General features: G+C 43.1%; 1 protein-coding gene across 7 annotated transcripts in view; it reads right to left on the bottom strand.

Moving 5' to 3' along the window:
* Positions 1-14,440, bottom strand: part of cyb561d1 (cytochrome b561 family, member D1) — a 116,427-nt gene that overhangs the window by 98,927 nt on the left and 3,060 nt on the right. For 4 of the 7 annotated variants that reach the window (XR_010968421.1, XR_010968419.1, XR_010968416.1 and 1 more), the window contains exon 3: positions 3,789-9,805. Coding sequence is in view for 1 of the 7 variants with exons in the window: in XM_068007735.1 (XP_067863836.1) it covers positions 9,302-9,805 (504 nt within the window). In the remaining 6 variants the exon portion in view is untranslated. Of the gene's footprint in view, position 1; positions 9,806-14,440 lie in introns of those variants that run through there. The other 3 variants (XR_010968418.1, XR_010968417.1, XM_068007735.1) reach the window with 2 other exon arrangements.

Here is a 14,440-nt window from a genome sequence, read left to right on the forward strand (position 1 = left end):
GTTCCAATTCAAACGCCCAAGATATATTTTATTTAAATAGCACATTTTAAAAGATGGTGCAAAATATATAATCACTCTCAAATATGAAATTCCCTTTATTAATAGATTCAGTGCAATTTTTTTTTCAATACACAATAGTACAAAAGCTTAGCTGCAACTTTGAATAGAACAGAGTTGCAGTAGCCCGTAGCAGTTAGAAACCCAACAGGCCAGAAAAGGCAATCAAACTACATCCGACCAACACCTGCAGCAAGTAGGACTTGAGCACATTATCTAGGCTCACACTATTATGAGGGAGTGGTGCATGTTTGGTGGTGCTATCTTTCAGGTGAGATATTAAACCGAGGACTCCCATCTCCTTGCCCAGCAGGCCTAGTGAGCAGTAACGATCCTGTGGCACTATCTGAACAGGAGCAGGGAGCCCTGGCCAATTTTCCTCACTCAACTAACACTACCAAAAACACATGAACTAGTCATTTGTCTCGTTTTCCAATAGTGAGATCTTGCTGTGCACAAAATGGCTTCCAGATTTGCCTCTAACAGTGACTGCACTTCAGCTTAATTCACTGACTCAAAGTGCTTCACGTACATTTGAGAGTTGTGATAAGGCTCTGTACAAATACAAGTTTTTCATAGAATCATATAGTCTGTCTTTTTAAAATCATACGTGGAGCATAGCTGTAGTGACAAGTAACGTCACACAGTGATGACTTTGGAAGAACAAATACAGGTGCAGATCACACTTGATCCACAATGATGAGAAAGATGTTATTTTGAGCTGTGGGCATCACTTTTTTGGGTTGGCCAACTTGGACTAGGACAACAAATCCAGTTTGTGCACATGCACACACACATTTAATAAACTGCAAATACGATTCTTGTAAATGCTACTGAATGCTAAACGTAATCATAGGACAGAACTTTCATTACAGCCAAGGTGATGCTAAACTGTAATTTTAATTTTTGGTGCAAAAAAACAACAAGACCCAGCTTGCATTTCAGTCACACACAGACCAGTGCAGCATTAAAATAGTAACAGACTGAAGGCTGATCGAGACAGACAGACAGACGTGGGTCCAGGTTACTGTGGCCCTGTTCTGGTGAAATAAAGCTTGGAACAAAACGAGGCCATTTGTGTCACCGTGGCTCAGTGGATAGCACTCTTGCCTTGGAGTTAGATGGTTGTGGATTCCAGTCCCACTCCAGAGGCTTGAGGACATTATCTTGGGTTGACACTCCAGTGCGGTACTGATGGAGTGCTGCACTGTCGGAGGTGCCGTCTTTCGGATGAGACGTTAAACTGAGGCTCCATCTGCGCCCTCAGGCGAACGTAAAAGATCCCATCCCAAGAAGAGCAGGAGTTCTCCCCGCTGCCTAAAAATGGGTTAACTGGTCATTTATCTCATTACTGTTTGTGAGACCACGTGGAGTGCAAATTGGCTGCCGCGTTTCCTACATTACAACAGTGACTACATTTAGAAGTACTTCATTGATTGTAAAGCGCTTTCAGATGTCCTGAGGTTGCTATATAAATGCACGTCTCTCTTTCATTTGGTCCAACTAGTCTGCTCCTTCCAAAGTTCATACACATTACCTCAATCTGCAATTCTCTCCGTGTCCTTCATCTCCTCTCCTCCCCACCCCCCACCGCTACAAACTCTTCCAAACTACATGAATCTGGCAGATCCAATAACATCCCTCAATCCCTTTTCTCCAGTCATTGATCCAGCTCCTTTTCATGGTATCAGCTGACCGAGAATCAACATCTCTGGTATTCTGTTCCACATCGATTACATAAAATTCCACAGAATTTACAGCACAGAAACAGGCCATTCGGCCCAGCTGGTCTATGTTTATGCTCCACATGAGCCTCCTCCCACCCTATCAGCATACTGATAGGTGGTGAGGGCGATGATTTCTTCAACCTTGAGGCTTGATCGCAGCTCTTTCTAACATTTACAATTCTTTACCCAGCAACTGAATGGGCTGCGAACTATCCACCAGGAGTTTTGCGTTAAAAATAAAACATTTTGAATCATTATACAACCATAAACATACCATGACTGGTTCTAGTCCACTCTACAGTACTACTGGGGAAACTCTAATTAGACTGCCTGGACCATGATGGTGACTACACTGAAGGAGAACAGTCCAGAGCTGGACTTGGCCATCTGTCCAAGGGCTAAATGGGCAGCTGACATTACGATTCACAATAGAAAGGATTAATTGCATCCAAAGTGAACAGTCTGTCAGCAGATGAAAATTAATGATTTGATCAGGACTGCACCACACATTTGTGCATACCATTTCCTATCATACATGCTAGTCATCTAGAGGCAGAATATTAATACACCAACTTTCTTTTCCACTATGACCACTGTACATATTCCACATTATTTCCCAACAAAATAATTCATTATTGCACTGAGACATGTACCACATAGCACACTTAATGTGTTAGACAAAGCAGACGGCTAACCTAGGTATTACAGTAGGTCTATATCTAATATTTTCTGTTTCCCCCATTTTTCTGCCTCCCTCTCCTGAAGGCACTAACGCCCTGACAACAACCGGTGAAGTTACATAAACCTTCCGACTATAAAAAGTCAGAATCAAAAGCTGCTTTAATATTGCATTAAGACCTGGAACCCCAATGTAACCCAGCACAGATCCTAACACGATATAAAAGCAGATATAAACTCATTCTTTGGTGAGTGCTTTAAGACCACAGTATTAATGCAGCATTACAGTTTAAACATGGTTCCCAGGTGCCAAGGTTTTGATTCTCTGCAAAACGGAGATAAAAACTAACCAAAAAAAGGGAAATCTCATTCTATTTCTTCCAAGGCTCCAGACTGTATGGTGGTGGTGACATTGTGAAGATTGCACTATCTATTCCCTGATCACTACAAACACAAGCTATAATAAGTTTGATCCATCGATGGCATAAAGGTTAGAAGGGCAGCAACTGAAAGGATTAATTTTAAAACACTCAAAGGGAGTCTGACAGGACTAAACAGAACTCGGCAATATCACTGTTGCTGATAAAATCGGCACAATACATTAATTTTCAAGAATATGGTTCACTATAGTTGCTCGAGGTAGGATTTCCATTCTCACCTGTCACTGAAGGAGCTGTGAGACTGGCTCTTCCCAGTCCCATTTATAGAGCACACTTTACAGCATCTAATTGAATGGTAGAATAGGCTCAAGGGGCTGAATGGCCTACTCCTGTTGCTATGCAAGTAATACGCAGCATTGAAATGATTTACACTAGATATATCAGATTATTCAACCAATGAATCATGCAAAACAGTTGGTGAATACCTTAAAATAGCACAATCTAAAATTCTGTATGTTTCAAACCTTTTTAATCTTTAAAAGAAAATACAAGGGTTATACCCTTAAGTGATTGGCTGGATTGATTTGGACCCCAGACCTGGCTACTTCACACATATTAGTGACGTGAAACACCCAAACACATTTCAATCGGATGGCACACAGTGACAACTGTCAAGTTTACATGTTCAAGTCATTATCACAAATTTGGAAACTTGATATTTTTAAATATACAAGAATAATCACTAACAAACAAGGATTAAAATCTGACTCTTTTTTTAAACTTCAAAAAGGGAGTTATATTTTTTTTCTTGTAAATTAGATTAGTCAGGTTAAAATACTAAATGAAAATGCCAGGCCCTGTGTTCGACAGTGTTTAGATAGGACTCTGTAAATTGGTCCGTGCCATTTGATTTAAAAATCAGGAATTGTTTTAGTCATACCCTTACCTAACAAAAATCTATCTATCTCGGTCTTGAAATTTCCAATTGACCCCCAGCATCCAAAAGCCTTTTGGTGGGGGGCGGCGTGTAAGAGCGTTCCAGATTTCTACTATCCTTTGTGTGAAAAAGTGCTTCCTGATTTCACTCCTAAATGGCCAAGCTTCTCACATTAAAAGGGACCTGGGGTAGCAGTGTGTCTATGCTGTAAACTTGAGGTCTTTCTGGTTCCTCAAGGCTGTTCAGATAAAAGAGCTGTTTGTGTATAGCTCATATTTCTTATGGAACTCTTTACTTGAAGGTTACAGCTCAAAGTGGGCTATTTGACCACAAAAGGCATGACAGTTGACCTTGATTCAGTCTTCACCCATCACACACACTCCGTGCAGGGTCACTGGATGGGGACGAGGAGCATGAACGCTGGCCTTACGGTCGCTGTTCAACGGTCAGCAATCGAGCTGGGATCAGCTCACTCAGCACAGACCAGGGATTGAACCAGTCGCCTTCCTGGTCTGTATTGCTCAACTAATCACTGAACGTAGACAGAGAGGTGCAAACAGGTGGCTGGGATAATGATGGGCTGCGAATTTAAATAAAAAATAAAATAAAAAAATTGTAATCTTAGAGGGAGCTTGAAATAGAATAAGTCATACGAGCTGCATGACTCACTCATCGCTGAAAGAAATGGATTTAGAGCCATCAGGAAACCCAGCGGGAGGGGAAGAGTATGAACTTTGGATTAATATTCAAATCATTCTGTTGCTCACGTCACCCGGTGAATAGACTCCCAGATAGAGTGGTGCAGGTGAAAACCCTGGAATTATTTAAGAGTCAACTGGATGCTACAGTGGAGGGGGGGGGGGGGGGGGGGGCGGACATTAGGAGTCATTCTGGATGAATGAATTAAAAAGGGCTGAATGGCCTTCCTCATTCGTAATTCTCTTGTCATCTCATGAACGAAACAAAGTGCAGAGTGCATAATCTAGGCTGACATGCTAGTGCCCTATTGAGGAAGTGCCACATTGTCAGAAGTGCCAACCTTCAGATGAAATATTAAGCCACATCCAGATGGGTGTTAAAGATCCCACGGCATATCTTGAGAAACTGTGGTTACCTCCATTCCTCCCTCAACAAGTACAACCATCAAAAAGATAAATGAATCATTCGTCTCACAGCTGTTTGTGGAGTGCTGCTGCTGCAGCCTACATAACAGTCAATGCATGAAGCACTTTGAGACGTTCTAATGTACCCACTTTCTTTTTTTACTCATGACTGCTTGATTTTAGCTATGCTCTCACAAGTGACAGAACTCCTCTTAATGATGGGCAATCGTCTCGGAGAAATCAGTAATCTAACCCAAAATGAAAACAATAGCTCGAGTAGAGACCTGGCATTCAAAAAAGCACTTTAAGAAACATGTATTTATGTTTCCAGTCTGTCTGCATCCTCCTTGGCCACAGGACATGTTGTATTTTAACACTGATGTCTTATCTACTTTATGTCTATTATACATGCACATTATCCTCATTTTTGCTGTACTGAAGTATTTGCCCAATTTAGGAGAAAGAAAAGTTGAAAAGAGCTTGCCAGTGATACAAACACTTCAGCTGGTGCAATCTATTTAAATACTGGCTGAGGATAAAGCATGGAATGAGTTTTGGCGAAGGGTCCTTAACCCCAAGCGTTAACTGATCTTCCACTTTCAGATGCCAGCCGACCCGCTGTACATTTTCAGTTTGTATTTCAAAGTTAATTTGAATCAGGATTGTAAGGCCCATAAGTGCTGTGCTGAACCAGTCATGTGGCCTTTAGATCACGGGGAGGGGAGGAGCGAACAAACATTCTGACGAAGGGTTTGCTACCAACAGTGAAAGATCAGCTCCACCCCCTGACCAAAAGACTGATCGGTTTCGCACTGTGTCGATTCCATGCACATTATTTTTAAACGCTGTGATTTTTTAAAAAATCCTATCTGTGGATTGCGTTCCCATTATTCGGCACTGTGAAAAGATGAGATAGAGGGTCGCTACTTTATTGCAACAAATATTAAATTAATGCAAAGCACGTGCAAATGCTTGGGCAAAATAAAACAAAATGAGAGATGGCGATAGTTCCATACAGCATCCTGTAATACTCCAGGTACGGTTAAAATACTCGTGAGACAACATCATCATCTAGTGCCAGCAGACAGGTACTGCAACAGAATTAAGCTGCCCATTTTCAGGTTTAAAATATCAAAAGTAAAGTCAAATGGACTTTCTCCAGTCTCGTCGGTTAATTCAGGCTCCACCTCGAACTACGTCCAGGGTGAAAGGTTACCTACCTACCTACAACAGGAGTTCACAATTAAACTCCAGTGCAACCCGCTCTGAACTAGGACAGAATCTAGACTTCAATTTTATTTTATATACTGCAACGCTGCAATCTAATGCTGAATAAAGTAAAAAGGATACATCTTTGGGACCTGTTTGCTAACATTTGAGGGTAAATAAATTTAAAATATTCAAGTAACAAAGAAATACAGTGATTAGCAGTTAAATTTTGAAAAATTCCTGGTGCATCCAGGATGTTGATCATGCAGATTTATTTTTCGGGAATATTTATGGTCATCAAGGTGCAGGAGTCATTGCTGGGGGAAATGAGTATGATTCAAATCTGGATAAGCAGTGTCAAGCACGCTTGAGCTGCCTGATTCAAATGTTTTCACCATACAAACAGGGATAACATTACTGTGGTTCAGGATTCTAGCCTGTGTGCTTTTAACCCAACCTCCAAAATATATTCCTTACTGCACAAGTGTAGTTTTTCCACTTTCCAGACCAGCCAAGCATATTTGAGTGAAATTAAGGCCAGTCTGTGCTGTTCCAAAGCTCACCAGAAACTACTTTGAGACTGTCCCCACACTCCTTTTTACTTAGGGCTCTCATAACGACATCAATGTGGGCCAAAAACAAACCTAATTCCCAGCAGTGACAGGTTAGCTCTCCAAATCGCGGTCAGTCTGTGCAATTTTAGCAGCATAGATGTTTAGCTCTGTAGTTAAAGGCTTAATCAATTCTAACATATACTATTATTGCCCAGCTATTGACTCACTTAATTATGCAGTTAATTCTTCCAACCTGTATCTCACTCCCAGGTATCCGTTATTCTATGCATAAACCACCCGAACCCCACAATTAGATAGGGGTGGCAGCTGGGACAATTTGCTCTCCCAACTCGTGTCCAGTTTGGGCAGCACCACTGGAGACCTCAGAGCAGGTTTCCCTCCCACAGTCGGTGGCATCACTGGGTGAGTTACAATCTCAGGTGTGTCACTTTAAGAAGCAATGGAGAGATGCTTCTTTACCCAGGGTGAAGGCAAGAGCACTTAATCAAATGGAGCGTGTCTCTGGCCGTCATTAGGCTTTTCAGAGCTGCGTTGAAACATTCCTTACAACTCATCACTTAGCCACTGGTGCCAAGAGTTGGTCTCCGGCCCCAGTAAGACATGGGGAGAATGTGGCAGAACAGGAATTTTTCCTAAAACAATCCGTTCAGTGAATTTACCAGGCTCTGGTGACGTCAAACCAGAGCTGGTTCAACTCTCTCCAACACTCCCTGCACACATCTAACCTAACGTGCGCACACATATACAGTGCACAAAAATAACCTCTTTGTGGTTTAGACCTCTTACCAAGGCTAGTGATTTGTCATGGGGAATTTACCCAAATATCAGTGGACAATTCTCAGCACAATGAATAAAATCGAGCTGGATACAGGGAGTGATAGCTGCTGAAACACTGGAAGAAAGCTAGCATCAAATTGGAATTAAGAAAAACATGCACTATTAAATATAGAATTGTTAAATTCTGACTTTTAAGGTAGTAGGAACTTTAACCTAAGCAGTGGGATCAGCTGGAGTACAGGATCACATTAGTAGTAACTGTCCTGTGGCTGTGCATCAAGCTATGGATCCACCTGATGAAATACAATGGCAGTGCCGAAGGCCTAGTCTCTTCGTGGGTTCCTCAGATATCCAGACCATTAAAATCCTTATTCTGCATATATCCCAGATTGCTGACACTAACAGATCTTGGTGTTCTAATTTAAGATTTATCTAGTGCTAAGAACAGCCCATTACAAATATCCGGGCCACAAAATTCAAACAGGACAAACCAGCGAGTATGAAACATGAAGCAAATAGACCAAGCTGCCTGGGGTCCGTGGGCTGCAGCTTGAACATACTTGCAATGCAGCACCTATAGGAACAGGAGGAGGCCATTCAGCCCCTCAAGCCTGTTCCGCCATTCAGTTAGATCATGGCTGATGATGCCATCTGATAATCCAGCTGATTCTGGTGCTTAGGTTTAAATTTCAATTAATTTAAAAGGCACAATTTAACAAGTTTGTTTACTTTTTAAAAAATCCCATAAAAAGTTGAAAATTTTAAAAAAATTCATGCTACTAGAGAGCAAAGTTGTGTTCATCATGATAGAAGAGTATAAAAATCCTGGGATGTCACACAGAGCGCAATCACAAGCCTTATTCATTACCCAAGGAGGCAGACATCAGAAAAAATTCCAGCAATATCACTCAGGAATTCAATTATTTCACAAGAGGATCAAGACTAACAACAGGACTTGTAATGATGTTCTTGATCAGGCAAGCACAGAATCAGAAATATCTGACTGCAATAACCTTAAAAGAAATGTTGAATTATAATTTTAGATATATCTTTGCTTACTTAGCACCCACCTCCCCAGGAGCAACATAATGAATTCAATTATATTCGAAGCAGTCTATTTTCACCGCCACAAATATATAAAAATAAATCTGCGTCAGAAGATATGCTGATGCACTCAGTGATTTTGAATAATATTTTCTCCCTCTTTCGACAGCCAGTGCCATTCTGCGACCAACTGTGAGGGCACTTAGCCGTGGATTCTCTCTCTCTGCCCTGCAAAGCGGCACGAAGGATCTTCTGTCTCCACAGCAGAGATCTGGAGCTCAAGTGCGTGGAGAAATTGCAGGCAGGGTCTCATAATTCACATCCCGTGACACAATGTGTTAAGAGTGCCGACAGAATGCCCCATAATAGCAGCCCAGAAATATCCTCAAGTATGTATAGTTACTGCCTTGATTCACAGCATCATTACATGAACAGCATTTCACACGGGTGCACATTCATAATCCATTTGATCCTTGTTATTTAAAAACAATTGTACTCATTAGAAATTTTAATTGCAATTATCAGAGGTATTTTGCATCCCAGGAGCAGCAAGCGGGAACAGGGCAATTTGGCAAAGGGAGCATCAATTCTGTGCTGCTTAGGAGCACCTCCTTATAGAATAGTAGGGAGAAAAAATAAAAAAGGGGTCTAAAGCTTTCTTAATGCTTTGTTCAAAAAAAAAAGCAATCATTCGCTGAACTACTCTGCCAACTTCACACCAGACCTTCGGGTTCATCCTTACTTGACATATCGAGAGACTCGTGCACACAGCAGGTGGCATTCACTGACTGTCGACAATGGCGCTGGTCCAATGTTATATCTCTATTTTCTTCTTGGAGAGGTAACCGTTGTTGACCTGGTTCATGATGACTAGAGCTGGAATCAGTGGAACGATTATGCACAAGTACCACAAAGTTCCGTTCACCTGGGCTTTGAACCAGTCCGAACAGAGGCCCAGGACCACCGTAACCGTTGCCATCAGGTAAGCCACCAGACCGCACGTGGCGTGGTAAAGCCGCAGCCTAGTCACCGAGTAGGTGTTGATCAACTTCGGGAACAAGAGGCATAGGCCACATAGCAACTGGCCACAGACAGCGACCGCAGTAGTTATTCCCAGGATACTGTGCCACGAGGTGAAATGCGGGGACTCCGAGATGTTCTTGCTGGAGAAGATGAAGACCAGGCCAATCGAGGCAAAGACCGCGGCAAGAACCTGCATCATCCAGTGAATTCGCACCTTGGCTTTAATCGAGCAAAAGAAGAAGGGCGAGCTGTCCAATGAGAAGGTCAGAATGGCTTCAGTCATGCAAAAGCAGACCTAGAGAACAAAGCAGACAGGTTCATCAATGCAATTCAGCTTGGCTCAGTTGGTAGCACACTTTCCCTAGAGTCAGATGGCTGTGGGTTCAAGCCCACATGATCACTTACTCTAGAGTGCCGCTCCAGTGCAGTAATTCTGGCCTATTGCACATCCCCAATTTCCTTCGCTCCACCATTGGCGTGCCTTACGCTGTCTAGGCCCTAAGCTCTGGAATTCCCTCCTCAAAGCTCCCCACCTCTTTCTCCCCCTTTAAGTCACTCCTTAAAACCTACCTCTTTGACCAATCTTTTGGCCACCTGTTCTAATATCACTATGTGGCTCGGTGTCAAATTCTGTCCAACGCTCCTGTGAAGCGCCGTGGGTCGTTTTACTATGTTAAAGATACTATGTTAAAGATGCTATATAAATGCAAGTTGTTGCTACATTACCAGAGGCGCCATCCTTGGGATAAGACATTAAACAGAGTACTCTGGTGGTTCACGTGGGCATTAACAATTCAATGGCACTATTTGAAGAGCGGGCAGTTTTCTCAGTGCCCTGGCCAACATTCCTCCCTCAACCAAAAAAACAATTAACTGCTCATTCACCTCAATGCTGTTGGTGGGACCTTGTCACATCTACCAACATAACAGCCACTGTACTTCAAAGTATCACATTTCAGAAACATCTCAATTGCTTACATGTGAAGTGCATTGCATTATATATGAAGTGTGTTGAGATGTACTATGGCAACATATAAATGCAAATCTTTCTTTAATGACATTTTCTTAAAAACACAGGCATCTCAGTAAAGCAATTCTGAAACGCCTCCCCCACTCCTTATGTGGATCTGTTGTAATTAGAAATGGTATCAAAAAGGTTATTGGAAAAATTCTGAACTTGAATTCATTCTGCACAAAATTCTGCCTTCAAATAAACTAGAAAGTGAACCAGCACAGGTCTCACAGAAGTGCCGATTCAAACACCACCTCGCCGGGCACCTCCCTTGTATAAAGCTACAGCCAGACTCCCAGCCATTCCCCTTCTGTACATTCACCCTGGTAAAACATGAAAGCAAAATAAATGCTTTTATTGCTTGCGCCTGCATGGATTTGTGAAAAATATTTCGACTGATACAAGCGGAGCTGCCAACGCCGCCAAAGAAGCAGCTTCATTAGAATGTGACAGTGCCAGTTTAATGTTTAGCCTTGATTATGGGACTGGATCTCTGCAGTAATGCATTTTCCTCCATCTCCACTCCGAATAAGAACCCACAGGAAGAATGCTTTCAAGCGAACTTTCTCCAACAAGATCCTATCACTAACTGTATTTAAGGGGAAGCTAGATAAACACGAGGGAGAAAGGAATAGGAGGTAATGCTGATAGGGTGAGATGAAGTAGAGTGGGAGGAGGCTCGTGTGGATCATAAACAATGGCATGGAACAGATGGGCCGAATGGCCTGTTTCTGTGCTGTACATTCTCTCTAATTAATTGCGTCCCTTCACTTTTCTCTCCTGCAGAAGGCACTGACTCATGTTTGGGCATGATCCGTGGGCCAAGGCAGCCCTCTGGTACTGTGTAAGTGGCCAGTCTTCATGTATCATCCTACAGTATGTGTGTCAGCGAGCAACCTGACTATGTGGCCATCACTGGTGAGACCGGCCCTGTCCTTATCAGACATCAAGCTGTGCATTTTCCAGCAGGAGTCGCCGATAGGGATCAGGAGCGGGAAGCCCTGGATGGTTTCCCTTCCCCAGCCGAAGATTGCTGACACCAGCTGTAGCTTCCGAACCACTTATCTGGGCGACAATCGGAACTGGTGCTGATCCCAGTCTGCATGGGCAGTGCAGCAACCCAGCAAGGCAGCTACTCATTCATTCTTCATTATTTAATTGTACAGAAAATACACAAATTACTGGATGTTTTTCACTTGCCAACAACAGCTACACAGAGTGTGGAAGAGAATTTTAACAGCTTTCTTTTCACTACAGCAAACTTGTACACTGCTTTCTACTGCAGCCTTGAGGAAACCAAGAAGGTCAACACACAGATCGAGTCATTCACTATCCAATCTCATAAAATGTATTTGTTAAACCATGAGTAACAACTAACATTGTTTTTCCTGTCCTTAGCTGTTCCGTGCTCTGGTGGGAGCCAAAAGATAACTTAATATTCCACTGTACTCCAGGGGTAGCGGTTCCTGTAATGTGATGCAGCGACTCTTGTTCTGAATTGGTCATGTTTATACTGCAGGCGGATTTGAATCACTGATGTCAACACTAAAACAAGAATGTGCTGCTCAGGAGCTTCAATACCTGCATCTTCCCAGGAATATCACATGTGTGACCATCCCCCAACTGCATTCACACCTCTGGCTGGGAACCTCCTGGCACTGGCCAGTAATGTGAAAAATTGGATTGCTGGCTTGGGGGGCAGGGCTGAGAACTTAGCCCACACGTGACCACAATCACTAACCCCACCCCCCCCCCACCAGAGTCCCAGACAAATGCCAACGGCAGCATTTTCCTCTTGGGGACAAGGAATTAAACCACCTCTTGGGAGAGTGTTCTGTTCCCCCTCAGATGCTAGCATCGCCTTAAATAAGAGCTAGAGGAGCGCAAGCTGATGACAAACACACAGGTCTCCACAGTGTGAAAGACCCAATTTTCAGGGAAATGACTGTCATAAATCCATGAAAAAGTGGGTCTATCAATCTGGCCGAATGATTAAGGCATTCACCTTACCAGAGTGCGAGGCAAGGAGAGCTGCTTGTATGCACTCCAGGTCTCCGTAACACACAGCGAAGTCCAGCATACCTACAGAGGCGAGCATTCAACGCCAAATATGAAACGGGCAGCGAGGTATACAGAAGTCACTCGCCCTGACACAAGAACAAAAGACCCCAGTAAAGTTACTTCTAGACTACGTCAGATCCATAGCAGCACTGCTGGCTCCCAATGCTCGTTTTGCATAGTTAGCTGCTACCTGAAGGTAAATCTGTTGGGAATCACCACGGCTGAGGTCTGAGTCGACCTCTTTTTTTAAAAAAAAACCAGGCTAACCGAATCCTGGTTAGCCTTAGGGATGTAAGCGACTGGGTGAGAGCTGTGCATTGGGAACTAGCGGTGGGTGAACAGGTTTCATATTGTATAAAAGCAGTTGCAGAATCATAGAAATTTACGGCACAGGAGGCCATTCGGCCCATTGTGTCCGTGCCGGCTGAAAAAGAGCTATCCAACCTAATCCCACTTTCCAGCTTTTGGTCCGTAGCCTTGTAAGTTATGGCACTTCAAGTGCACATCTAAGTACTTCTTAAAAGGTTTCTGCCTCTACCAGGCAGTGAGTTCCAGACCCCCACCACCCTCTGGGTGGAAAAATTTCTCCTCAACTCCCCTCTAAATTTTCTACCAATTACTTTAAATCTATGCCCCCTGGTTATTGACCTCTCTGCTGAGGGAGGTAGGTCCTTCCCATCCACTCTATCTAGGCCCCTCATAATTTTTATACACCTCAATTAAATCTCCCTTCAGCCTCCTCTGTTCCAAAGAAAACAACCCCAGCCTATCCAATCTTTTCTCATAGCTAAAATTCTCCAGTCCTGGCCCCATCCTCGTAAATCTCCTCTGTACTCTCTCTAGTGCTATCACATCTTTCCTGTAACGTGGTGACCCGAACCGTAGGCAATACTTAAGCTGCGGCCTAACTAGTGTTTTATACAGTTCCAGCATAACTTCCCTGCTCTAATATTCTATGTCTCGACTAATGAGGGAAAGTATCCCATATGCCTTCTTAACCACCTTATCTATCTGGCCTGCTACCTTCAGGGATCTGTGGACATGCACTCCAAGGTCCCTCTTCTCAGTACCTTCCGATTTATTGTGTATTCCCTTGCCTTGTTTGCCCTCCCCAAATGCATTACCTCACACTTCTCTGGATTGAATTCCATTTGCCTCTTTTCTGCCCACTTGACCAGTCCACTGATATCTTCCTGAAGTCTACAGCTTTCCTCCTCACTATCAACCACACTGCTAATTTTAGTATCATCTGCAAACTTCGTGCCCCCGACATTTAAGTCTAAATCATTGATATATACTATGAAAAGCAAGGGACCTGGCACTGAGCCCTACGGAACCCCACTGGAAGCAGCCTACCAGTCGCAAAAACATCCATCAACCATTACCCTTTGCTTCCTGCCAATGAGCCAATTTTGGATCCAGCATATCCTTGGATCTCATGAGCTTTTACTTTTCTGACCAGTCTGCCATGTGGGATCTTGTCAAAAGCCTTGCTAAAATCCACGTAGACCACATCAAACACTCTACCCTCATGGACCCTCCTCAAAAAATGTAATCAAGTTAGTCAGACACGACCTTCCATTAACAAATTCATGCTGACTATTCCTGATTAATCCATGCCTTTCCAAATAACGATTAATACTATCCCTCAGAATTATTTCCAATAATTTGCCCAACATGAGGATAGACTGACTGGCCTGTAATTACTCGGTCTATCCCTTTCTCCCTTTTTAAACAACAGTATAATGTTAGCAGTCCTCCAATCACCCGGCACCACACCTGTAGCCAGAGGGGATTGCAAAATGATGGTCAGAGCCTCTGCTATTCCCTTTCTTGCTTCTCAACAGCCTGGGATAC

Source organism: Heptranchias perlo, chromosome 27 (assembly GCF_035084215.1).
Source record: "Heptranchias perlo isolate sHepPer1 chromosome 27, sHepPer1.hap1, whole genome shotgun sequence".
NCBI lineage: Eukaryota > Metazoa > Chordata > Chondrichthyes > Hexanchiformes > Hexanchidae > Heptranchias > Heptranchias perlo.